General features: G+C 44.8%; 1 protein-coding gene across 2 annotated transcripts in view; it reads left to right on the top strand.

Annotated features, from left to right (window-relative positions):
• The window catches only part of HTT (huntingtin), a 1,416,422-nt gene that overhangs the window by 111,489 nt on the left and 1,286,375 nt on the right, over window positions 1-18,558 (top strand). For both annotated transcript variants that reach the window (XM_069203496.1, XM_069203501.1), the window contains exon 7: window positions 10,520-10,661. In XM_069203496.1, the coding sequence (XP_069059597.1) occupies window positions 10,520-10,661 (142 nt within the window). The remainder of the gene's footprint in view (window positions 1-10,519; window positions 10,662-18,558) is intronic.

Genomic DNA, 18,558 nt, shown 5'->3' with positions numbered 1-18,558 from the left:
GATCTGCATACCAAGGCTGAGGTCTTCAAAGACCTTGCTGCCTTTGGAATGCACACCTGCCCCCGACTTCCCCATCCCCGAGTTTAGCCATTCCCTACCCTGAGGCTCATTTGACACCAGGACAGGTGGGAAAATGAGCTATTCAGTAGTTGTGTGCCATGCCTCGTCTAACCACACCCCTAAGGTGGGCTACCCGACGTGGACACTATCTTGGTTTTGGATGGGACTAGGCCTTCTGGTGTAGGGATATGCCCACTCACCACAGGTAGTGGTCTTAACAGTGTGTAGGCACCCCCATGGGTAAGTAGCCCATTGGCTACTACCAACACTCCCCTAAAATGCCCTGAATTCAGTTTTAAGGCGGCTCACCGACAGCAGAAGCCAGATTCACCTGTTAAAAAGAAAAGGACATAGAAGAGCCGAAACAGCAAGAACTGCGGACGCCTAGTAAACTTTTGCCGCGAAACCCTGCCTGCTTACCTGCTGCCATCACAACAAGTGTGAAATCATGACTCGTCTTGCAGCTGTGTAGACTCCAGAAGCATCGGAAGTTCTCCAGCACTTCGCCAGCCCAATAGCATCTCCTTCACCGGCCTGCTGACCACCAGGTCCATCGTCGTAGCGGCCATCCAGGAGGAGGTCCCCATGCTCCACAAAGCCAGTCCTGTCTCCCCACCAAGTGAGAAGCCCCAAGGATCCGCCGGAGTCGAGCTGCACCAACACCTGGAGTACCTAACCCCTTGCACCAACCAAGGCTTGTTGAAGCCCACCCTGGACTCCAACAGCAGAACCGAAGATCTGCCAGCAAGGGATGTCGGCACTGGAGAGATCAGTTGTCCATGACCCCCTGCTCTCCAGATGCTCACCGACCTAGCCCCCTTTTTGGGAGCTACCAGGCTTGTCCCGAAGTCCCCACTTGCATCCTCTTTTCAGGTGGCCTCCCCCTCGTAGACAAGTGAGCGGTGACCAGAAACCCCGCACGACCAATACCACTGCACCCAGATGCTTCTAGGCAGGTAAACCTGAACTGCTGTTCTTGTCTGTAACTTTGCACCGCTAGCACCCCCCTACCTCCAGGGGACCTTTGAGAACTGAATGTAAGGACTCCTATGCAGGCACAATATTCTGGAACCTGTGCTGCATAAAAAAACATGTATCTACAAAAGTCTTACTTGTAAATTGTCCTAAGAACTGTAACAGTATTTTTCTGCAAATGTTCTGGTGTTTATATAATACAAAGTGACTATTTTTCTAGCCAATTGGACTTAAGTTGCTTCTGGAGTGTGTCTCTCATTTATTGACTCTGCACGTTCAACAAATGCTTAGCACTACCCCCTGATTGGCCTAACTGCTCACCCACACTACCACCAAAGAGAGCTTTTGGGTTTTTACCCCTGTAATCCAGTAAGGGTCACCCTGGACTATGCACAGTGCCTCCCATACATTGGATCACTGCATAGATAGCCAGCTTACTATAAAATATATCAGTGCTTTTGGCTAAAAGGTATTCCTGTAACCTATTCTAGCCCTGCACTTAATTAATGCAGTCTGCCTGTTGGGCCCCTACATAAACTCACTGTGAGCCATTGTAAGGAAATGCCTCCTTGGCATGGTTACCCCCTGACTTTTTGCCTTTTGTTGATGCCAGTTATGATTGAATGTGTGCTGGGACCCTGCTAACCAGGCCCCAGCACCAGCTTTCTTTCCCTAAACTGTACCTTTGTTCCCACAATTGGCACAGCCCTGGCACACAGATAAGTCCCTTGTAAATGGTATCCCTGGTACCAAGGGCCCTGATGCCACAGAAGGTCTCTAAGGGCTGCAGCATGTCTTATGCCACCCCGGGGACCCCTCACTCAGCACATGCACGCTGCCTCACAGCTTGTGTGTGCTGGTGGGGAGAAAATGACTAAGTCGACATGGCACTCCCCTCAGAGTGCCATGCCCACCTCACACTGCCTGTGGCATAGGTAAGTCACCCCGCTAGCAGGCCTTACAGCCCTAAGGCAGGATGCACTATACCACAGGTGAGGGCATATGTGCATGAGCACTATGCCCCTACAGTGTCTAAGCAAAACCGTAGACATTGTAAGTGCAGGGTAGCCATAAAGAGTATATGGTCTGGGAGTTTGTCAAACACGAACTCCACAGTTCCATAATGGCTACACTGAAATCTGGGAAGTTTGGTATCAAACTTCTCAGCACAATAAATGCACACTGATGCCAGTGTGGAATTTATTGTAAAATACACCCAGAGGGCATCTTAGAGATGCCTCCTGAATACCAGTCCGACTCCTAGTGCTAGGCTGACCAGTTTCTGCTAGTCTGCCACAACCAGACGAATTTCTGACCACATGGGGAGAATGCCTTTGTCACTCTGTGGCCAGGAACAAAGCCTGTACTGGGTGGAGGTGCTTCTCATCTCCCACTGCAGGAACTATAACACCTGGTGGTGAGCCTCAAAGGCTCATGCCTTTTGTTACAGCACCCCAGGGCATCCCAGCTAGTGGAGATGCCCGCCCCTCTGGCCACTGCCCCCACTTTTGGCGGCAAGGCAGGAGAGGATAATGAGAAAAACAAGGAGGAGTCACCCACCAGTCAGGACAGCCCCTAAGTTGTTCTGAGCTGAGGTGACCCCTGCCTTTAGAATTCCTCCATCTTGAGATTGGAGGACTCCCCCAATAGGATTAGGGATGTGCCCCCTACCCTCAGGGAGGAGGCACAAAGAGGGTGTAGCCACCCTCCAGGACAGTAGCCATTGACTACTGCCCTTCTGACCTAAACACACCCCTAAATTCAGTATTTAGCGGCGACCCAGAACCCAGGAAATCAGATTCCTGCAACCTACAATAACAAGAAGGACTGCTGACCTGAAAGCCCTGTAGAGACGAGGGAGACAACAACTGACTTGGCCCCAGCCCTACCGGCCTGTCTCCAGACTCAAAGAACCTGCACAGGGACGCATCCGACAGGGACCAGCGATCTCTAAAGACTCAGAGGACTGCCCTGAACCGAAGGACCAAGAAACTCCAGAGAACAGTGGCACTGTTTACCAACAGCAACATTTTTGCAACTTTGAAAGAACTCACTCTTCCTGCCGGAAGCTTGAGACTTCACACTCTGCACCCAACGCCCCCGGATCGATCTCCAGAGAACCAACACTGCAGAAAGGACTCCCAGGCGACTGTAACCTCGTGAGTAAACTGAGACGACCACCCCTCCACCCTGCACCCCCACAGCGACGCCTGCAGAGAGGATCCAGATGCTCCCCCTGACCCCGACTGCCTGGTAACGAAGAACTCGATGTCTGGACCAAGCCCTGCACCCGCAGCCCCCAGGACCGAAAGGAACCAACCTCCAATGCAGGAATGACCAGCAGGCGTCCCTCTTCCTAGCCCAGTCGGTGGCTGGCCTGAGAAGCCCACCCGTGCCCTGACTTGCCCTGCCTGCATCGCCTAAGTGATCCGCGGGTCCCTCCATTGCTTTCTATAGCAAACCTGACGCCAACTTTGCACACTGCACCCAGCCGCCCCTGTGCCGCTGAGGGTGTGTTTTGTGTGCCTGTTTGTGTTCCCCCCCCAGTGCTCTACAAAAAAACCCTGGTCTGCTTCCCGAGGACGCAGGTACTTACCTGCCAGCAGACCGGAACCGGAGCACCCATGTTCTCCATAGGCACCTATGTGTTTTGGGCCCTCTTTTGACCTCTGCACCTGACTGGCGCTGTGTTGCTGATGCAGTGACTTTGGGGTTGCCTTGAACCCCCAACGTTGGGCTGCCTATGCCCAGGAGACTGAACTTGTAAGTGCTTTACTTACCTCATAACTTAACCATACTTACCTCCCCCAGGAACTATTGATTTTTGCTGTGTCCACTTTTAAAGTAGCTTATTGCCATTTTAACCTATACTGTGTGTACTACTGCTTTAATTCAAAGTTCCTTACTTACCTATGTGGAGTACCTTGCATTTTATGTATTTACTTCAAATCTTGAATCTTGTGGTTATAAAAATAAAGAAAATATATTTGTCTATATAAAAACTATTGGCCTGGAGTTAAGTCTTTGAGTGTGTGTTCCTCATTTATTGCCTGTGTGTGTACAATAAATGCTTAACACTACCCTCTGATAAGCCTACTGCTTGACCGCACTACCACAAAATAGAGCATTAGAATTTTCTAATTTTGCCACTATCTTACCTCTAAGGGGAACCCTTGGACTCTGTGCCCACTATCTCTCACTTTGAGATAGTATATACAGAGCCAACTTCCTACAATAAGTGACTTTTTTGGGAAGGGCAACGTTAAGTTGTTCATGGAATGCAAACCGGAATGTGGGGTAAGAGAGCTGGATAAAATGCTTTATGGCCAATAGTTTTACTGTGACGTCCAGTGTACTAAAATGGCTACTACCGGCAAAAGACTGCATTTAAGACATTTAGGTCTAAATCTGAATCCACTAGGGAGCTTAATTTTAGCATATATGCTGTCTTCCACATCGAGGGAAACCATACAAAGTGAATGTATCAGACACAACGGGAGTTGATATTGGGAAGGGAGTTCACAGAGGCTTAATGGACAGGTAGTTGTCAGGTTATACTGAAACAGCTTCATAGTGTAGCCCATAGGGAGATAGATCGTAAACTATGGATGAGATGGTACTTCATGCGCTACAGACTACGCACAGTGTACACACATCTAACAGATAGGTGTTGGAGATGTGGAACTGAGGTGGGAACCTTTCTTCACATACAACAGGATTGTGTTAAAATCCTGATATTCTGGAAAGAAATGCTGAGACAAATTGGTGGGATAACTGATGAAGAGATCCCCTGAGATGATACTGTTATGTATGGACACTGAACCGCTCATATTTTAGGAGCAGCTAAAAACTAATTGCAATATTTTGGGGAAAAAAACTGATCCCACCACACATTTCTTTATGGATAGCAGAAATGTGGCAAACTATAGCAGTAGAAAGCTAACGCATGACATACAGCAGACTTCTAAGACATTTGTAAAAATGTGGGATCTATTGATTTGTTACTTACGTCCTAGTCCTCGTTAATATACAATCCACCAAAATTGAGGGTGTTAAGCCTGTTTGAGATGGAATGGGTATAAAAAGAGTGGCCTTACCCTAGTGGTGTGAGGTTTGGAGGGGTCTGCCCTTAGAATGCTAAGATGCAGCCTTGTTTACTCAGGTTGTGGAGAGGGAGGTTGGCGGTGGGATGGCCTAGGGCCAGCAAACAAGTTAAATTTTCCTTTGTCGAGCCACTTATCTAAACTATAAGAACTGCTGCCAGTTAGTTTAGAGACTTGTAAGTAAACAGGTTAAAATAATAGTGACGTCACTGTACTGTCTCTTTAGTGCAACAAAAAGTGTTTGTTGTTCTGTATTCTTTTCATAGAAACCAATAAAATGTGTGTCAGAACCCCATTCAGAGGGCCACAGGACATGCTACTGAGCCCAACTGTGGGTGCTGACTCCTTTTACTCCTAATGTCCTGGGGCCGACCTACTATGGATCCTGAGCAACTAGGCCAAATACACCTTCAACACTTGGCTCTCAGATGTTGCATGGGTCGAGCAGTCCAAGGCTTCTTGTGGGGAGCGGCAATTTAAATACAAACACAAAGTAAAATACGACTTTCGCAAACAATACACACCGGCCTTTAGAGGTCAGGGCGCTATTGTTTCATAGGCAGGTCCTTAAGCCCCACTTCCCTCTCTAGTGGTACTGGTTAAATGTGTTCCAGTGCCGAAGTGCTATCTAGTAGTAAAGTTCTCCCAGGGACCATCTTACCCAAAAATCATTCTTACCTGCACCACATCCGAGTGACTTGAGTCTTTGAGCACACCCCTTCTGTGGGCGCTGCAAAGGCTGCCTATGGTTAGTCTTTTACACACAGCCCAGTAGGCCTGCAATTAGGCTTCCTCACGCACGGTCCTGCTCCTTCGATGCTGGTAAGTTCCTTGGAATCCTACCCACAACGATGGAGGGGAGCTGGGGGTGTGATGCTCCTGGTGCTGGTCCTTTGTTGCGGTTTGGGCCCACACGGGTCACCATGCTCCTTGCTTGTCCCGGTGCCCCTCAGCATACCATCATGGTTCTTCCTCTGTACATGGGCTACGGCCTGATCGCCGTGGCAGCAATCCTCATTGTGGCCCCACCGGGAATACAGGGTTGCTGACTTAGCTCCGCATATTGGCTGCAGCCCGATTGGCACAGCAGTAATCTTCATGGAGGCCCCACCTGGCATATGGGGTCGGTGACTTACAACTTGTACAAGGGCAACTACCTGATCGGTGCAACAATGTTCATGGCTTACTTCACAGCAGCTCTCCCCTGGCATATAGGAGTTGCTGATTTTTTATTTTTTTTCCCCTGCACACAGGCAACAACATGATGGATGTAGCAGCTGTCTCCTCACCTCACTACAGAGATCAAATGCCAGGATCCTCACTGTACTTCGCTCCATCCAGTGCTCACCTCTCCCTCATGGGGACCACTGATCTTGGCAAGCAGCCAGCCAGCCAGACACTGGTGCTCCAGGCTCCATGGGCAGGTGGTCTTGAGATCCCTGGATGATGTTCCCTGACCTAAATGGGAGACTGGCAAGCCTTGGACCCCAGTCCTGGTAACAGAAGCCCTGCAGAGCTTCTCCTGTTTGCACAGGCTGACTGGCTGCTTAATAGTTGACGATTTTGAGGGCCTTGAGCTCCACTTCTTATAGTCCATATTCAGGCACCAAAGGTGATTTAGAGTCTTTGAAGTCTGTGTTGGGTGTCTGCTTCCTTTTGAAGTGCCCTTTCCTCTTCCCTGCCTTTCCTCCAGAAAGCAGTCTGTCACAGCAGGAGCGACTGTAAATCCCTACAATTCAGGCCATCTGAGTGACTAGAGGTGCATGTCAGCCACAGTAAGGTGCAGCAAAAGGCTACTCCAGGCCCTCAGCCCTACTCTGTATGATTCTCTTATCAGTCCTATCTCCTTCCTGAGATGTGCCCAGGCCCCTTTCCCAGTGACCTGTCTCTGGATGAAACCGCACCCTTTCAAGTGTACTGAAGAGCCTGGCTCTCCCTTCCTCAAATGTGTCCTACCCAGCTTCAAGAATGCAGCAATCCACAAGTTTGTTTGGGGGATTCCTCTACCTCCTCGCCTCATGTTTCTACAGTCAGCCCTGGGTCTCATAAAATAGAAACCGGATTCTTTTATGTACTAAACCATTCACAGGTGCACATACACAGCGCACATTCATATAGCACACATTCACTGCACAGTACAGCATCCTTCATGTATTATTGTACCATTCACAGGCACACATAAACCTAGCACATGCATATGGTATACACGCGCTGCACATCCATACATTATTCCTCTATTATACCATTCATAAACACACACAAACTACCAAAACATGTGAATGACACTTACTGCGCTGCACTACACACCAGACCAATGTAAGCAAAGAATAAGTTTCGAACACAGCAGAAAAACTTTAAATGAGTGAGCATGTAGGCCTCACACCAGTAACACAAGTAGAAAGGACCTGTTCACTTCTATTGATCACTACACGGTATGTTGTCACACCACACTAGTGCTGCTTAACTCCCAGCAAAGGCAGTAGCCTTTCACCACTATGAAGGTAGTGCTTTGGGCACCCTTCCCGGTCCAAACGGACCACAATCCGTGTCATGGCACACACGCGTGATCAATGTTCGCCCATGACAACAAAAATCTGCATCAGGGAATCCAGACATCATGACTGCTGGAGAACTCATTGCAGGGGTGCTTGCCCATCACCATGAGAAGGACCTTTTCCTCCCAGCAATGTGCTGAAAGAGAAAAAGAAGGGAAGGGCGGTACAGAAAGGACATTGTCAAGATTAATCATCCTATGCATTATGGCATGCTATGATCTAGTCCCTAAGGTTCTACATGCTCATTCCACCAGCACAAAAGCAGCTGCAACAGCATTAGCAATGGTGTATTTCTGTCATCTGTCACCTTGCAGCATGGGCGTCTGAATAGACTTTCAACAATAGATAAGTGGTAGGGGGATCCATTTTGCCTGTGCCGTACTGGGTGAAGTTTTGTGTTTGAGTGCACTCCTCAGACCCCCAAAACCTTTTGAGAGGTACTTCTTAGGTATCTGCTAAAAGGGGGGAAACCTGCAGTTAGAAGTACCCATCAGAAGAACAAATTACTTACCTTCAATAATGCTCTTTTTAGGCAGTATTTTTCTCACCACCCTCCCCCTCAATCCTCTGTGGAGTAGACATTTGCACATTTCTAATATGGTTTCAAGTTAGTTTTTCAGCACACTGTCATCTTCAGTTTGCCACAGCTAGTCTGCATCTAAAGTCATGGAAGAGAACAATATTAAAAACTGATATCAGTTCGTGGAAGTGGCACAAATGTACGGGACTCCGTTATGTCAATCTGGGACAGTGTAAAGCCATTGCAGAGTCTAAAGGCGCCAACTGGTGGTTCGCTATTACTTAAATGATTGCCATATCTAGTCCAGCGCCTGACAATATTCCACAGGTGTAGAATCTGCAGTTAGGTAGAGTAGCCACCAGAAAGAGCATTATAATATGTAAGAAAGTTGTTCTTTACTTTCCCTGAATATCTGCATATAAATAAGTCACTTCTGTTTAAGATGTGACCTTGACTGAACATTGAAAATGTACTTGTCCAACAGCATCTCTGTTCCAAATCCTGTACCCCCCTCCTGGAACAAGTCTTGATGGCTCATATGACAATTTCAAGAAAGATCTAAATGATCCCCTTTTCCAACATATGTTTTCAAGGTATTATTGGATGCCTACTGGCCTATAATTAGCTATTTATTCATGGCAGTCAGGATAACTCTTTATGCGAACAAACTTGAGCCTTTTTATTGCTGTTATATGAATGATCCGGAATCTGATGATCATATGTAAAGTGCTGTGTTACCATGGTGGGTTTGGTTTGCCCTGTGTCAAACTACAATAAAGAGTTAAGCGCAAATGCAGTATTTTGTTATTAAATTCAAGTGCAGTAATATATGATCCACCGCTGTTACACAACAGCCCCATTGAACGATATTGCTCAGTACATAGTGATCACCCTATGCCATCGAGACCTCACATGAGCATATAAGTGTACTCAAATATTCACTAAGTGCAGTTGTATTCTCTTATGTTCAAGGACATTCGCACTCCAACACTTCCACTGTCACACATTTATTAGCTTATTCATCTTCAGGGCCGGACTGGGAACCCAAAACAGCCCTGGCAATTTTTTCGGACAAGCCCCCTGGTCTAGGAGGGGGGTGCAAGTGCAAAGAAATGCTACTTTTGTTACTGGGGGCTGATATTGCAGCACCGCTCAGAACCGTCCCACATGAAACAAAAAATAAGACCTGCCCCAAAGCTGCAAAACCAGCCCCACCCTTCCAGGGAAATGCTGTATGCCCCCTACAGCCAGTCCGGCCATGATCATCTTTTTCTGACACACACATACTATCTCAATATCACACTTCTTACTCTCATGTAGACATTTGATTATTCACTGATAGCTCTCCACTAAGTTACTGCTCCTCCTCTAAGTGGGGGCCTGAATTGTTATCTGCTTCTTCCACGATGCGTGCTTCATAATCTATGAATGGTAAAACAGCTTTTCCTCCCATTCCTTCACAATGGAGGTGGGAGCGCAGAGGGTGTTGCTGCAATTGCTGTGCATATTTGAGTAATTTACCTCTGTTATCTCACATATTATCAAGATAGATTAGATTATTAATGGTATTTGACATAACAACAAAACAATTGTTTTATTAGACTTTTCATCCATATAATCCTTCACACTATGCATTAAAATGCATGCCACTAACTTTAACATTCATGCTAGTAAGCAAAATCATAGTACTTTAATATATTCTTTTATAGCATAGAAAAATAGAGCTACTGCCAGCGCAACTGTCTTAAAACATAGGTATATTAGAGAGACAGAAACATTACTCACCGACCTCAGACGGGTCTCATTGTGCAGCACTCACATTGACAGTAAAACCAAGGTGCCCTTCTGTAAATACTGTAGCAGTTGTTATAATCGTCCATCCCTAATAACAGCTGATGTTGTAAGGTAGGATTAGCAAAATAAAATAATTAGTTTAACCTTATCACTAATGGTACCCTTTAAATGCAGTATTCAATTTATCTGAGAAAAATTAATTCTCTGTAACTATCACTTTTATATTTACTGTTACCGGGTTGCCTGCCACTGTGTCTTAATAATTACTAAACAACCTTTGTAGTACAGAATTGTAATTGCCTGTCTCATTTTGGGTGTACAAGTCTGTCACTCTTAAACGGGTCCTTTAAACACTCAACTGCTACGCTAACTTTGCTACCACTTGACAAAAATGCTATAAAAGTAACAGATAAAAAAGGATGCATGCAAGCATCCCATTTTCTACTTGGAGTCTCCAAAGTGTCTACTGGAACTTTATTACTCACTAATTTGCATTATTGTTTTGTTTTTAGGTTTTATTGAAAGCTTTCATAGCCAACCTCAAATCAAGCTCTCCTACTATCCGTCGAACAGCAGCAGGATCTGCTGTAAGCATCTGCCAGCACTCTAGAAGAACCCAGTATTTTAACACTTGGTTACTAAATGTACTTTTGGGTAAGCTCAAGTGAATTCTTAAACAATCTGCTGAAATGTTTTTATTTGAAAAGCTTAAAATATGACACTAGCTACTTTGACGTCTTACTTTCTACAGGAAAGTAAATCCAGGCGCAATCTAAAATAGGGGAATCATTAACTTGCTTCACACCTTATGATTCTGTAACAGGGACCTCTAATTTTGTAATTAGAAGCATTAGCAATTTCGCTACATTTCTTCTAGTGGTAATACAAGTACTAATAGTAACCCCAGTAGTGCCAATAATAGTGGACTCATTAGTGGTATCAATGTATGTGGTAACTTTGTTTTTGCCATACTAGATGAAACAAAGAATGTATCTTTTTAATGCACACATCAAGAATGAATGTCAAGAGTATCAACTTTTTGTTTGTTCCCAGGGGAATGAAGTGTGGTGTGTGGGAAATCAGAACCTAGGGGTAATGAAAAATCAGCTGTTCAGCTTTCTAGCAGGTGATAGAGATTTTATCAGCTGGACTGTAACAGTAATAGTTGTTATGGAGGTGGAGGAGCATGTCAGATGGTACATATTTTTGTGGGGGAAGCAGAGTGGCCAGCCTGTAAATTACAATGCAATCTTTTACTGTGCACCTTTTGCTGTTTAATGGACTGAAAACCTAATTTATAGCCATCTACCTAATGCAATGTGGTTTTAGTGCTTGCAGTGAACAAAATACAGCACAGTCTAAGTGGAAAGAATACATCCAGGTTCAGATAGCAGGTAGAAAATCCAAGCTAGACAAGTTCAAAGATGTCTAGTTTGAGATTTTCACAACTTGAGATTTCAATACATTGGGATTTGGGAACAGTCACAGAGTGGAAAGCTGCAAGTGGAAAATCAATCAAGGAGGTGGGGAACGCCATGCTGTATACCTGATGTGGCTTGAGAGGCAGTCAAGGTCCTCCCAGTGATTCTGGTATGGTCGATATTTTTAGAATAGGGCTTATTCATCATCTGTAGTCTATAGCTTGTTTTCCTAATGAGAATCTATTAAAAGAGTGTTGAAACTGTTAAATTCAGTCCACTTCTGTCTGTGTTCTAGCCATGTCTGACAATGCAGCCAAGCAGTCCTCACAAATTTGCACGAAAAGATCTGTCTCTAAGACTGTTGGAGCCTGGATATAGCATGGTCCTGCCTGTGCTCAGTGTCTGCCAGTCTTCATTTCTGCACAGCCTGCATTAGGCATCTTTGCATGTCCTTCTCACCTTCAGATTTCCTTTCTAGAGTTTTTGATTCTTCGTTCTTCAGGTCATTCAAGGTGAAACCATACTTTGTCTTTCAAGGAATCTTCTCACAAAGCTAGTTCTTTGTTTCATAGAAGATGGATTTTGTTTGTTATATTAATCTGAGGTCAACCCCAAGAGTTTTAGACCACAGAACTCTATGCTCTGATGAATGACATCTATAAAGTAAAGTGATTGATTTAAATAGAATCTTTACTCTTTCATGTGCTCCAGCAATAAAGATGCCAAGACCGCCTTTGTTCCAGGATTAGCATGAGTTACTGAGATATCGGTTTTACAGGGGAGCCCATTTAAAGGCATTAGCCTGATGGTCCCACATATGCTCCAACGTACAGCTTGTGTTCACTTCTTGTACTGTCAAGGTTCCTACAGGGAAGGTTTTTGAGATATGAATGCACCAGTTTTACTTGGCGTCCACCCATGATTTCCCTGAAGCGCTCTTCCTAATCAGACCCAGCATGAGCAGATCTATGCCACCTTCAAAGACTGAGACCTAGGCCTTGCTGTTTCTCTCCAGTGGAACAAGAGAGACCCTGCAGGGTGCCTCCTGTGCACTAAGGGCCAGACCACTCTGGTGTGGTCAACACAGTGTATGCACCAAGGCCTAGGAAGGCAGCGCCCTCTTCCATTTTTTGGGGCCTCTCTGAAAATATTCCTTTAATCAGACTGACCTCTTTCTCTGGTGTACCTAGTGGACAAGTACTCTGGTTTGTTGGCGCCTTACTTTTTGTTTTTGCTTTCGGCTAGTTGGTTCATAAACTTCTAATCTTGGTCTAGATGCTAGTGCTAAAAGACATTGGACAAATCAGTATGGTTCTTCTTATCCAGATCAAAGGAAACGGGACATAAATGGCATTAAAAGAGTAGTAAAGAAGGAATCGCCCTAATTAAATAGTAATCACCAGGAGAGCCAAAAAGCCCTAAAATCTGCTATGAAGGTACAGTCTTTGGCTGATAGGCTTAATCTCTCTGAAGAATATAGTATACAACAAATCAGTTCACTATGACTCGCGAATCTGGACTGATTCAGGAGTTTGCGCTGCAAGAGATGTATTTGCCAGTGTAGCTTGTATGCCCTTAGGGAGCTCTGCAACCTTAATGTCAGAGAATTGATGGTGCATACAACATTGCACAACACTGCCAAGGCAACTTGGCCTTACATTCCAGGGGAACCGACCCGCTCAGAACCACCCTTTGCCATATTCACACTAGGGAAAAGCACATGTGCTGCATCTATAATATGCAAATCACTGAACATAGCATGGCAACATCTCAAGCTTGTTCTCTGTGGGCAGAATCAATGGGGGTAGAGTTTTCCGATGATACCTCGGTCTCGGTTCTGGAGTATGACAAATTGGTCACCAGAAATGCACAATTCAAACTCACTCAAATTAACCACTTTGATTAAACCTATATTCCCCCCCCCTACAGATTCAGCAGTGTCAGCAAGGAGGCTTCCACTTTTACCATATGGTATGGGAATGATAACACATACATTCAAACAGGGGGACATTATTAGGCATTATCACAGAAGTCAATAGTATCATTAGATTCACAGCAATGCTTATTGGGCCTGAGCGGTAGGTCTAAACCCCCAGAAACACACGTAGGTTTATTGATTTGGTGCTGATCATTGCTAAATGTAACATAGTGATGAACTGGAATGCTAAGAGGGTGCTCGAGGTGAGCAGATAGCTTCAGTATGTTATGAATTGGTCACTGGCAAAGGTTTTAACGTTAATGGCGTTGCACAAGATAAATGCCAGGGGCCCTCTATTGAACTCTTTGGATACTATCCTACTGGACTTCAAAGGTAAGTCAGACACACCCATCCTCTTTGAAATCTCATGTCCTAGACATTAAATGGACTAGAATATTTGTAATGCAGTGCTCATTGCAGAGCCCTGTTGCATTAGTACTATTATTATGTATAGCAAACAGCCTACAGCACTGTATCTGGTTGCTGTGAGAGTTGTAGGTGTATACATTGTTGGATTTCTTTTCCCCAGTTTTTTCCATTGGTTTCTTTTATTCCCTGTCATTTATTCTAAATAGACTTTTGCTTCAGTAATGTTCGAAATATGGTTGTGATTGTCAAGTAACATACAGTGTCACTGTATGCCTTTATAATACACAGCTGTTATGAGTATTTTCGTAGAAGGTTGAAATGTATCTTGCATGGATTACTTCTCACTTGATATTACAGCTAATAAAGATCTAACCATAAAAAAGGGGAAAAATTAAATTTAAAGATGACAAGTTCCGCTATTTCAAAAAACTGTATTATTACGAAGGTATGTGCCACCAAAAATTAAAATATTCCCAATATCCTCAAGATCTTTTAATGGTAGTTGACAGTAAAGAGCGGTCTCTTTTTCTGACATTTGTAGAAAGGGTAAAAAAGCTAAACAAAAAAAACTCCACCATTTAAACAGGTGCAAAGTCCTCACCCTTCTTAAATGCATTCCTCAGCTTGCGGACATTGAATCACAGGATCTTAAGCATTTGTGATTTGGAAATTTGATATACAAAGATAACTAGAGTGTCTTCTGTCTCTTCTTTCATTAAGGATATCATGATTTTAAAAACTGTTGCAGGGTTAAATACAGTAGTCCTAAAATCATTTCAGAGGAGAATGTAGGATCATCAACTCTGTCAGTAACTCAATGCTCTTCATTCCTTAGGTTTCACAGGCCTTGATTGCGCAGCCCCCCCGTGACTCACTGTGACCGGGACTACTACCTGAAGATGTAGCTGACCCAAATAATTGTCATGTACAACTAAATGCTAGATCAGAAAACTTGAGAATAGTGTTGAACATTGAGAATATTTAATCCTGAGTTAGCCAGTACCTTGTGAAAACCGATTTGGTGTATTGTCACAAGATTACTAAGATTGGTTTGAGCTGTCACTTTACAGTGATTTTGCATAATATACCATCAACTCTTGCAGTGTAAATCTTGTCATCTGTAATGTGCATGGTATCATCCATTTAACAATCAACCTGTTTTAAACAAATTTAGAAGAAAATGAATCGTAATGCTTCGAGAAACGGGGCTATGAGAGTTGCAAGGCATGCAAGGCATACAAGGTGTCTGTGCTGTAGGCCTCCCAGAAACTCACTAGACAGGTCTATTTTAATTAATATCTACCAAGACATCAAAGAATATAAGAACTGTAAAAACCTGAAATATCCTTAGCTGCTGATCTGTGTGACTACATTAGCTTCAAACAGAAAAAACTTTCTAATACTGATTTTAATCAGTGTGTATGTATATAAGTACCTATTACCAAATATTGATGATTTTATTTTTTGTTTGACGAGATCTTGAGTGGCTTAAATGTGGGTATCCAAATGCCCTACAGATTTTTACAGACGATTTTAATATGAAATATAAGCCATCCACCAACAACCCCTATTTGTGTGACGTACTGAAAGTGTGCAAAGTCCCTAAGGAGAGTTTCCAAAGTCTCTCCCCTCAAAGGAAACAATCAACATGTTAAAGCAGTGGTTCCCAAACTGTGGTCCGGGGACCCCTGGGGGTCCGCGAAGCTTTCTCAGGGGGTCCGGGAGAGCCTAGAAAATTCAAAAATATTAACAAATATTGACAAATTAGGTACCCAGCTTCCAGTAATGATTCAGGCGGGGGTCCCCGGATTACCATGATGATTCAGTCGGGGTCCCTGGGTTCCATTAATGTTAAAGTGGGGGTCCACGGAAATCAAAAGGTTGGGAACCACTGTGTTAAAGTTTCTAGTGAGGAATGAATGCCTGGTGTGTCTGAGTGCAGTGAGTTGGATTCTCCTTCTCAGACACAGCAATGCCCAATCAATTTCATATTTGTCTTGATGCATGATTATTAAATCTTTGATCATATTTCTGTCTTGAGTATAGATGGAATTGTCCAGAGGATAACCATTGGCACCTAAGAGTGTCCTTAAATTTAAAACTAGAAGTAGGAACAATGGAAATGCTCCCAATCCCAGAGCAGAATTTTGAGTGGCCCTGTGTTCCTGCACTTGTGTTTTCCTGGTGCGGGGTGTTGTATTTTACTGCTTATGTAATCATTTGCATATGTGTGTTCTATGTTTGGAAACTCGATTCTCTGATGATGCATGTAGCGCAGCTGCAGTGAGGAGTGGAGAGGACATGGATACGAGCCAGCCAGGTGGCTCCATACAATAAAGACATTGCAACAAGAATTGGCTATAAAGTGCCTTTATAGGTAACAAGCATATATGACATTCATTTGTTATATCAATAGTAATCGACTGGAGGCTAGTACTTAGTATCATAACAGTGACAGAGGAAAGGGATATCACGAGTCACATCCAAATACATGAACTGTGGTGGCACAGTTACAATTCAATATCTGTACTCTCATCACTTAAGTGTATATCGTTAGCATTCAAAAATCTGTTACAAAAGATCATACAAGCAACAAGTTAATCCTGAAGTTTTTTCATCTCTACTGCTATGCTTCATATGGATCTCCTTTGCTAGCGACCACTCTGCCACATCCCTGTTCCAGAGTTCCTCCAACAGGATTCTATGCCCCATCGAGATGATAGCCAACTAACAGCCTTCTGGGCAACACCGAGGCCAGCTGTAGAAATTTGTAAGCTCTTGTTTGAGTCATGTCTGGCTGTAGATGCACATGCTGTGCATAATCCTGCCATCTAGTGTTGAACTCAGATGTGTGCAAGTTGTTTTTCTTCAAAGAAAGTCTGTAGTTTCACAAGGTAATGTGACTCTTCCTCTTGCTGGTAATGCGCATGATCATCGACTCCATTGTTGGTTGTTTTCTTCTGCCATCGGGTTCAGACATGGGCTCCTGCGCTCCAGTTTCACATTGTCGTGGTGCACTCTTCTCTGTTTGCACCCTTGTAGGTTTGCACCTAGCCTCTGTTGGTATTGTTTTTGATCGCATTCCGTTTTTCCCTTTCATTCGGTTCCTGAATTGACCAGGTGGTTTTTCCATCGACCTCGGGCCTAAGTGGGCCTTCGCCATTTGTTGCCTTCTTCTGTCTTTAGGTGTATCTTCCCCCCTAAGATCACACAGTGAGGAAATGTCCGCTTTTCGGCTAATCTCCTCAATGTGTCACAAAGTACCCTCAGACCGATCTCGATCAGGTCTGCAATCTGTGTCTCTCCCCCAGCACAACGAGGCTGATTGCGGTGCTTGCCGCTGCTTTCGTTCAGTCTGGCTTGAGGTCTCGAAATGTCATGGAGGAGCGAGGATTGCACACTGGACCTTTTTGGTACCAGAGACATCAAGGGGGAACACCGTGCCCAAGCGTCGGCCATGGACAGCAGGACCTTCTCTCCCGACAACAGCTCTGGCTCTGACCTGGAAATCTAATATATTCCACAAGAGCAACCATCTGTGAGTACTGCAATCCCTCCTCCCCCAACACCTCACCATCGACCATCACGCTGAGCAACCCTTACAAATAGCAACTTTGGAGCACCAGAGATAAACTGCCAGGCCACCACTCCCTTCAGGCCATGGTCGGCTCAGACCAACATTTTTTGAGCGTAATGCCCAGCTCTTGCTCAACGCCGAAGAAACTATCAAGGCCAACTACTTCAGCATTGGCCACTCTCACCTCAGAGTGGATCCAAACTTTGGAGCTACCAACTTCGGCCTCAAAACAAAAACTGGCGTCGGAGCTGAGGGATTGTCATCTGAGCCTAGACCATTGGTGCCTAGAAGAGGTTTGGCCATGGATGGGGGATTGTCTAATCGATTCTTCCCAACTGCAAGAAAAGATCGACACCCACCAGAAACACCTTATGATCCATCCACATACAGGCTGGATGATAATCCGCAGTCGTGGATCTGCTGCTCAACAGTCTAAGTGGCAACTGTCCTTTGAAGAAGCCTTAGACATGCACTGTCCACCAAAGCAGCACACAAGAATTGCAAAGGCTACAAGGCCTTTGCATGTCATTATTCCACCACCCTTGCGTGCCTCACAACACTCACCCTTACGTCCCACTTCTCCAGCTGACCCTGTATTATACATACCTCAGTTGTCACCTTATTCAGACATAGGAGAACAGGGCCATGGGGATACCTTTGACACTCCACCGCAAGATGATCCATGAGGTACCTATGATGCTGATCCACCTGTGGATACAGATCCTGACCTGTGTCCTGCAAAACCATCCCCTCCTGATGACACCTCTTCTTCCCGACCTCTTTGGTAGGAGTGCCACTTTCCATAAAGTCAATCTGAGCCAATAGGGAATGATTTACTTTTTGAGACCCTTTCCCCCATCTATCGTTCTGCTAAGTAGCTCCCCATGCTTAAAAGCATGTTCCGTTACACTCCAGACATATTCCATGACCCAGTTGGAGCTAGGGTCATTACACCAAGGGTGGATAAGAAATATAAGGCTTCCCCAACTGACCCACACTACATATCGGAGCCAGCTTCCATCTGACTTTTTCTTAGTAGCTATTGCTTGACAAAGAGCCAACTCTCAGAGCAATGGTGATGCCCCTCCACCAGATGAAGAGATTAAGAGCATAGATGCTGCAGCAAGAGAGTACCTGTGCAATCACCCAGTCATTGGCGGATTGCCAGTTCCATTGGGCTGTTTTTGCGAGATGATCAGGCCCACT

The sequence above is a fragment of the Pleurodeles waltl genome, chromosome 1_2 (assembly GCF_031143425.1).
Source record: "Pleurodeles waltl isolate 20211129_DDA chromosome 1_2, aPleWal1.hap1.20221129, whole genome shotgun sequence".
In the NCBI taxonomy this organism is placed as follows: Eukaryota; Metazoa; Chordata; class Amphibia; order Caudata; family Salamandridae; genus Pleurodeles; species Pleurodeles waltl.
The sequence above is the reverse complement of the archived record's forward strand: the minus strand, read 5'-3'. Positions and strand labels throughout refer to the sequence as shown.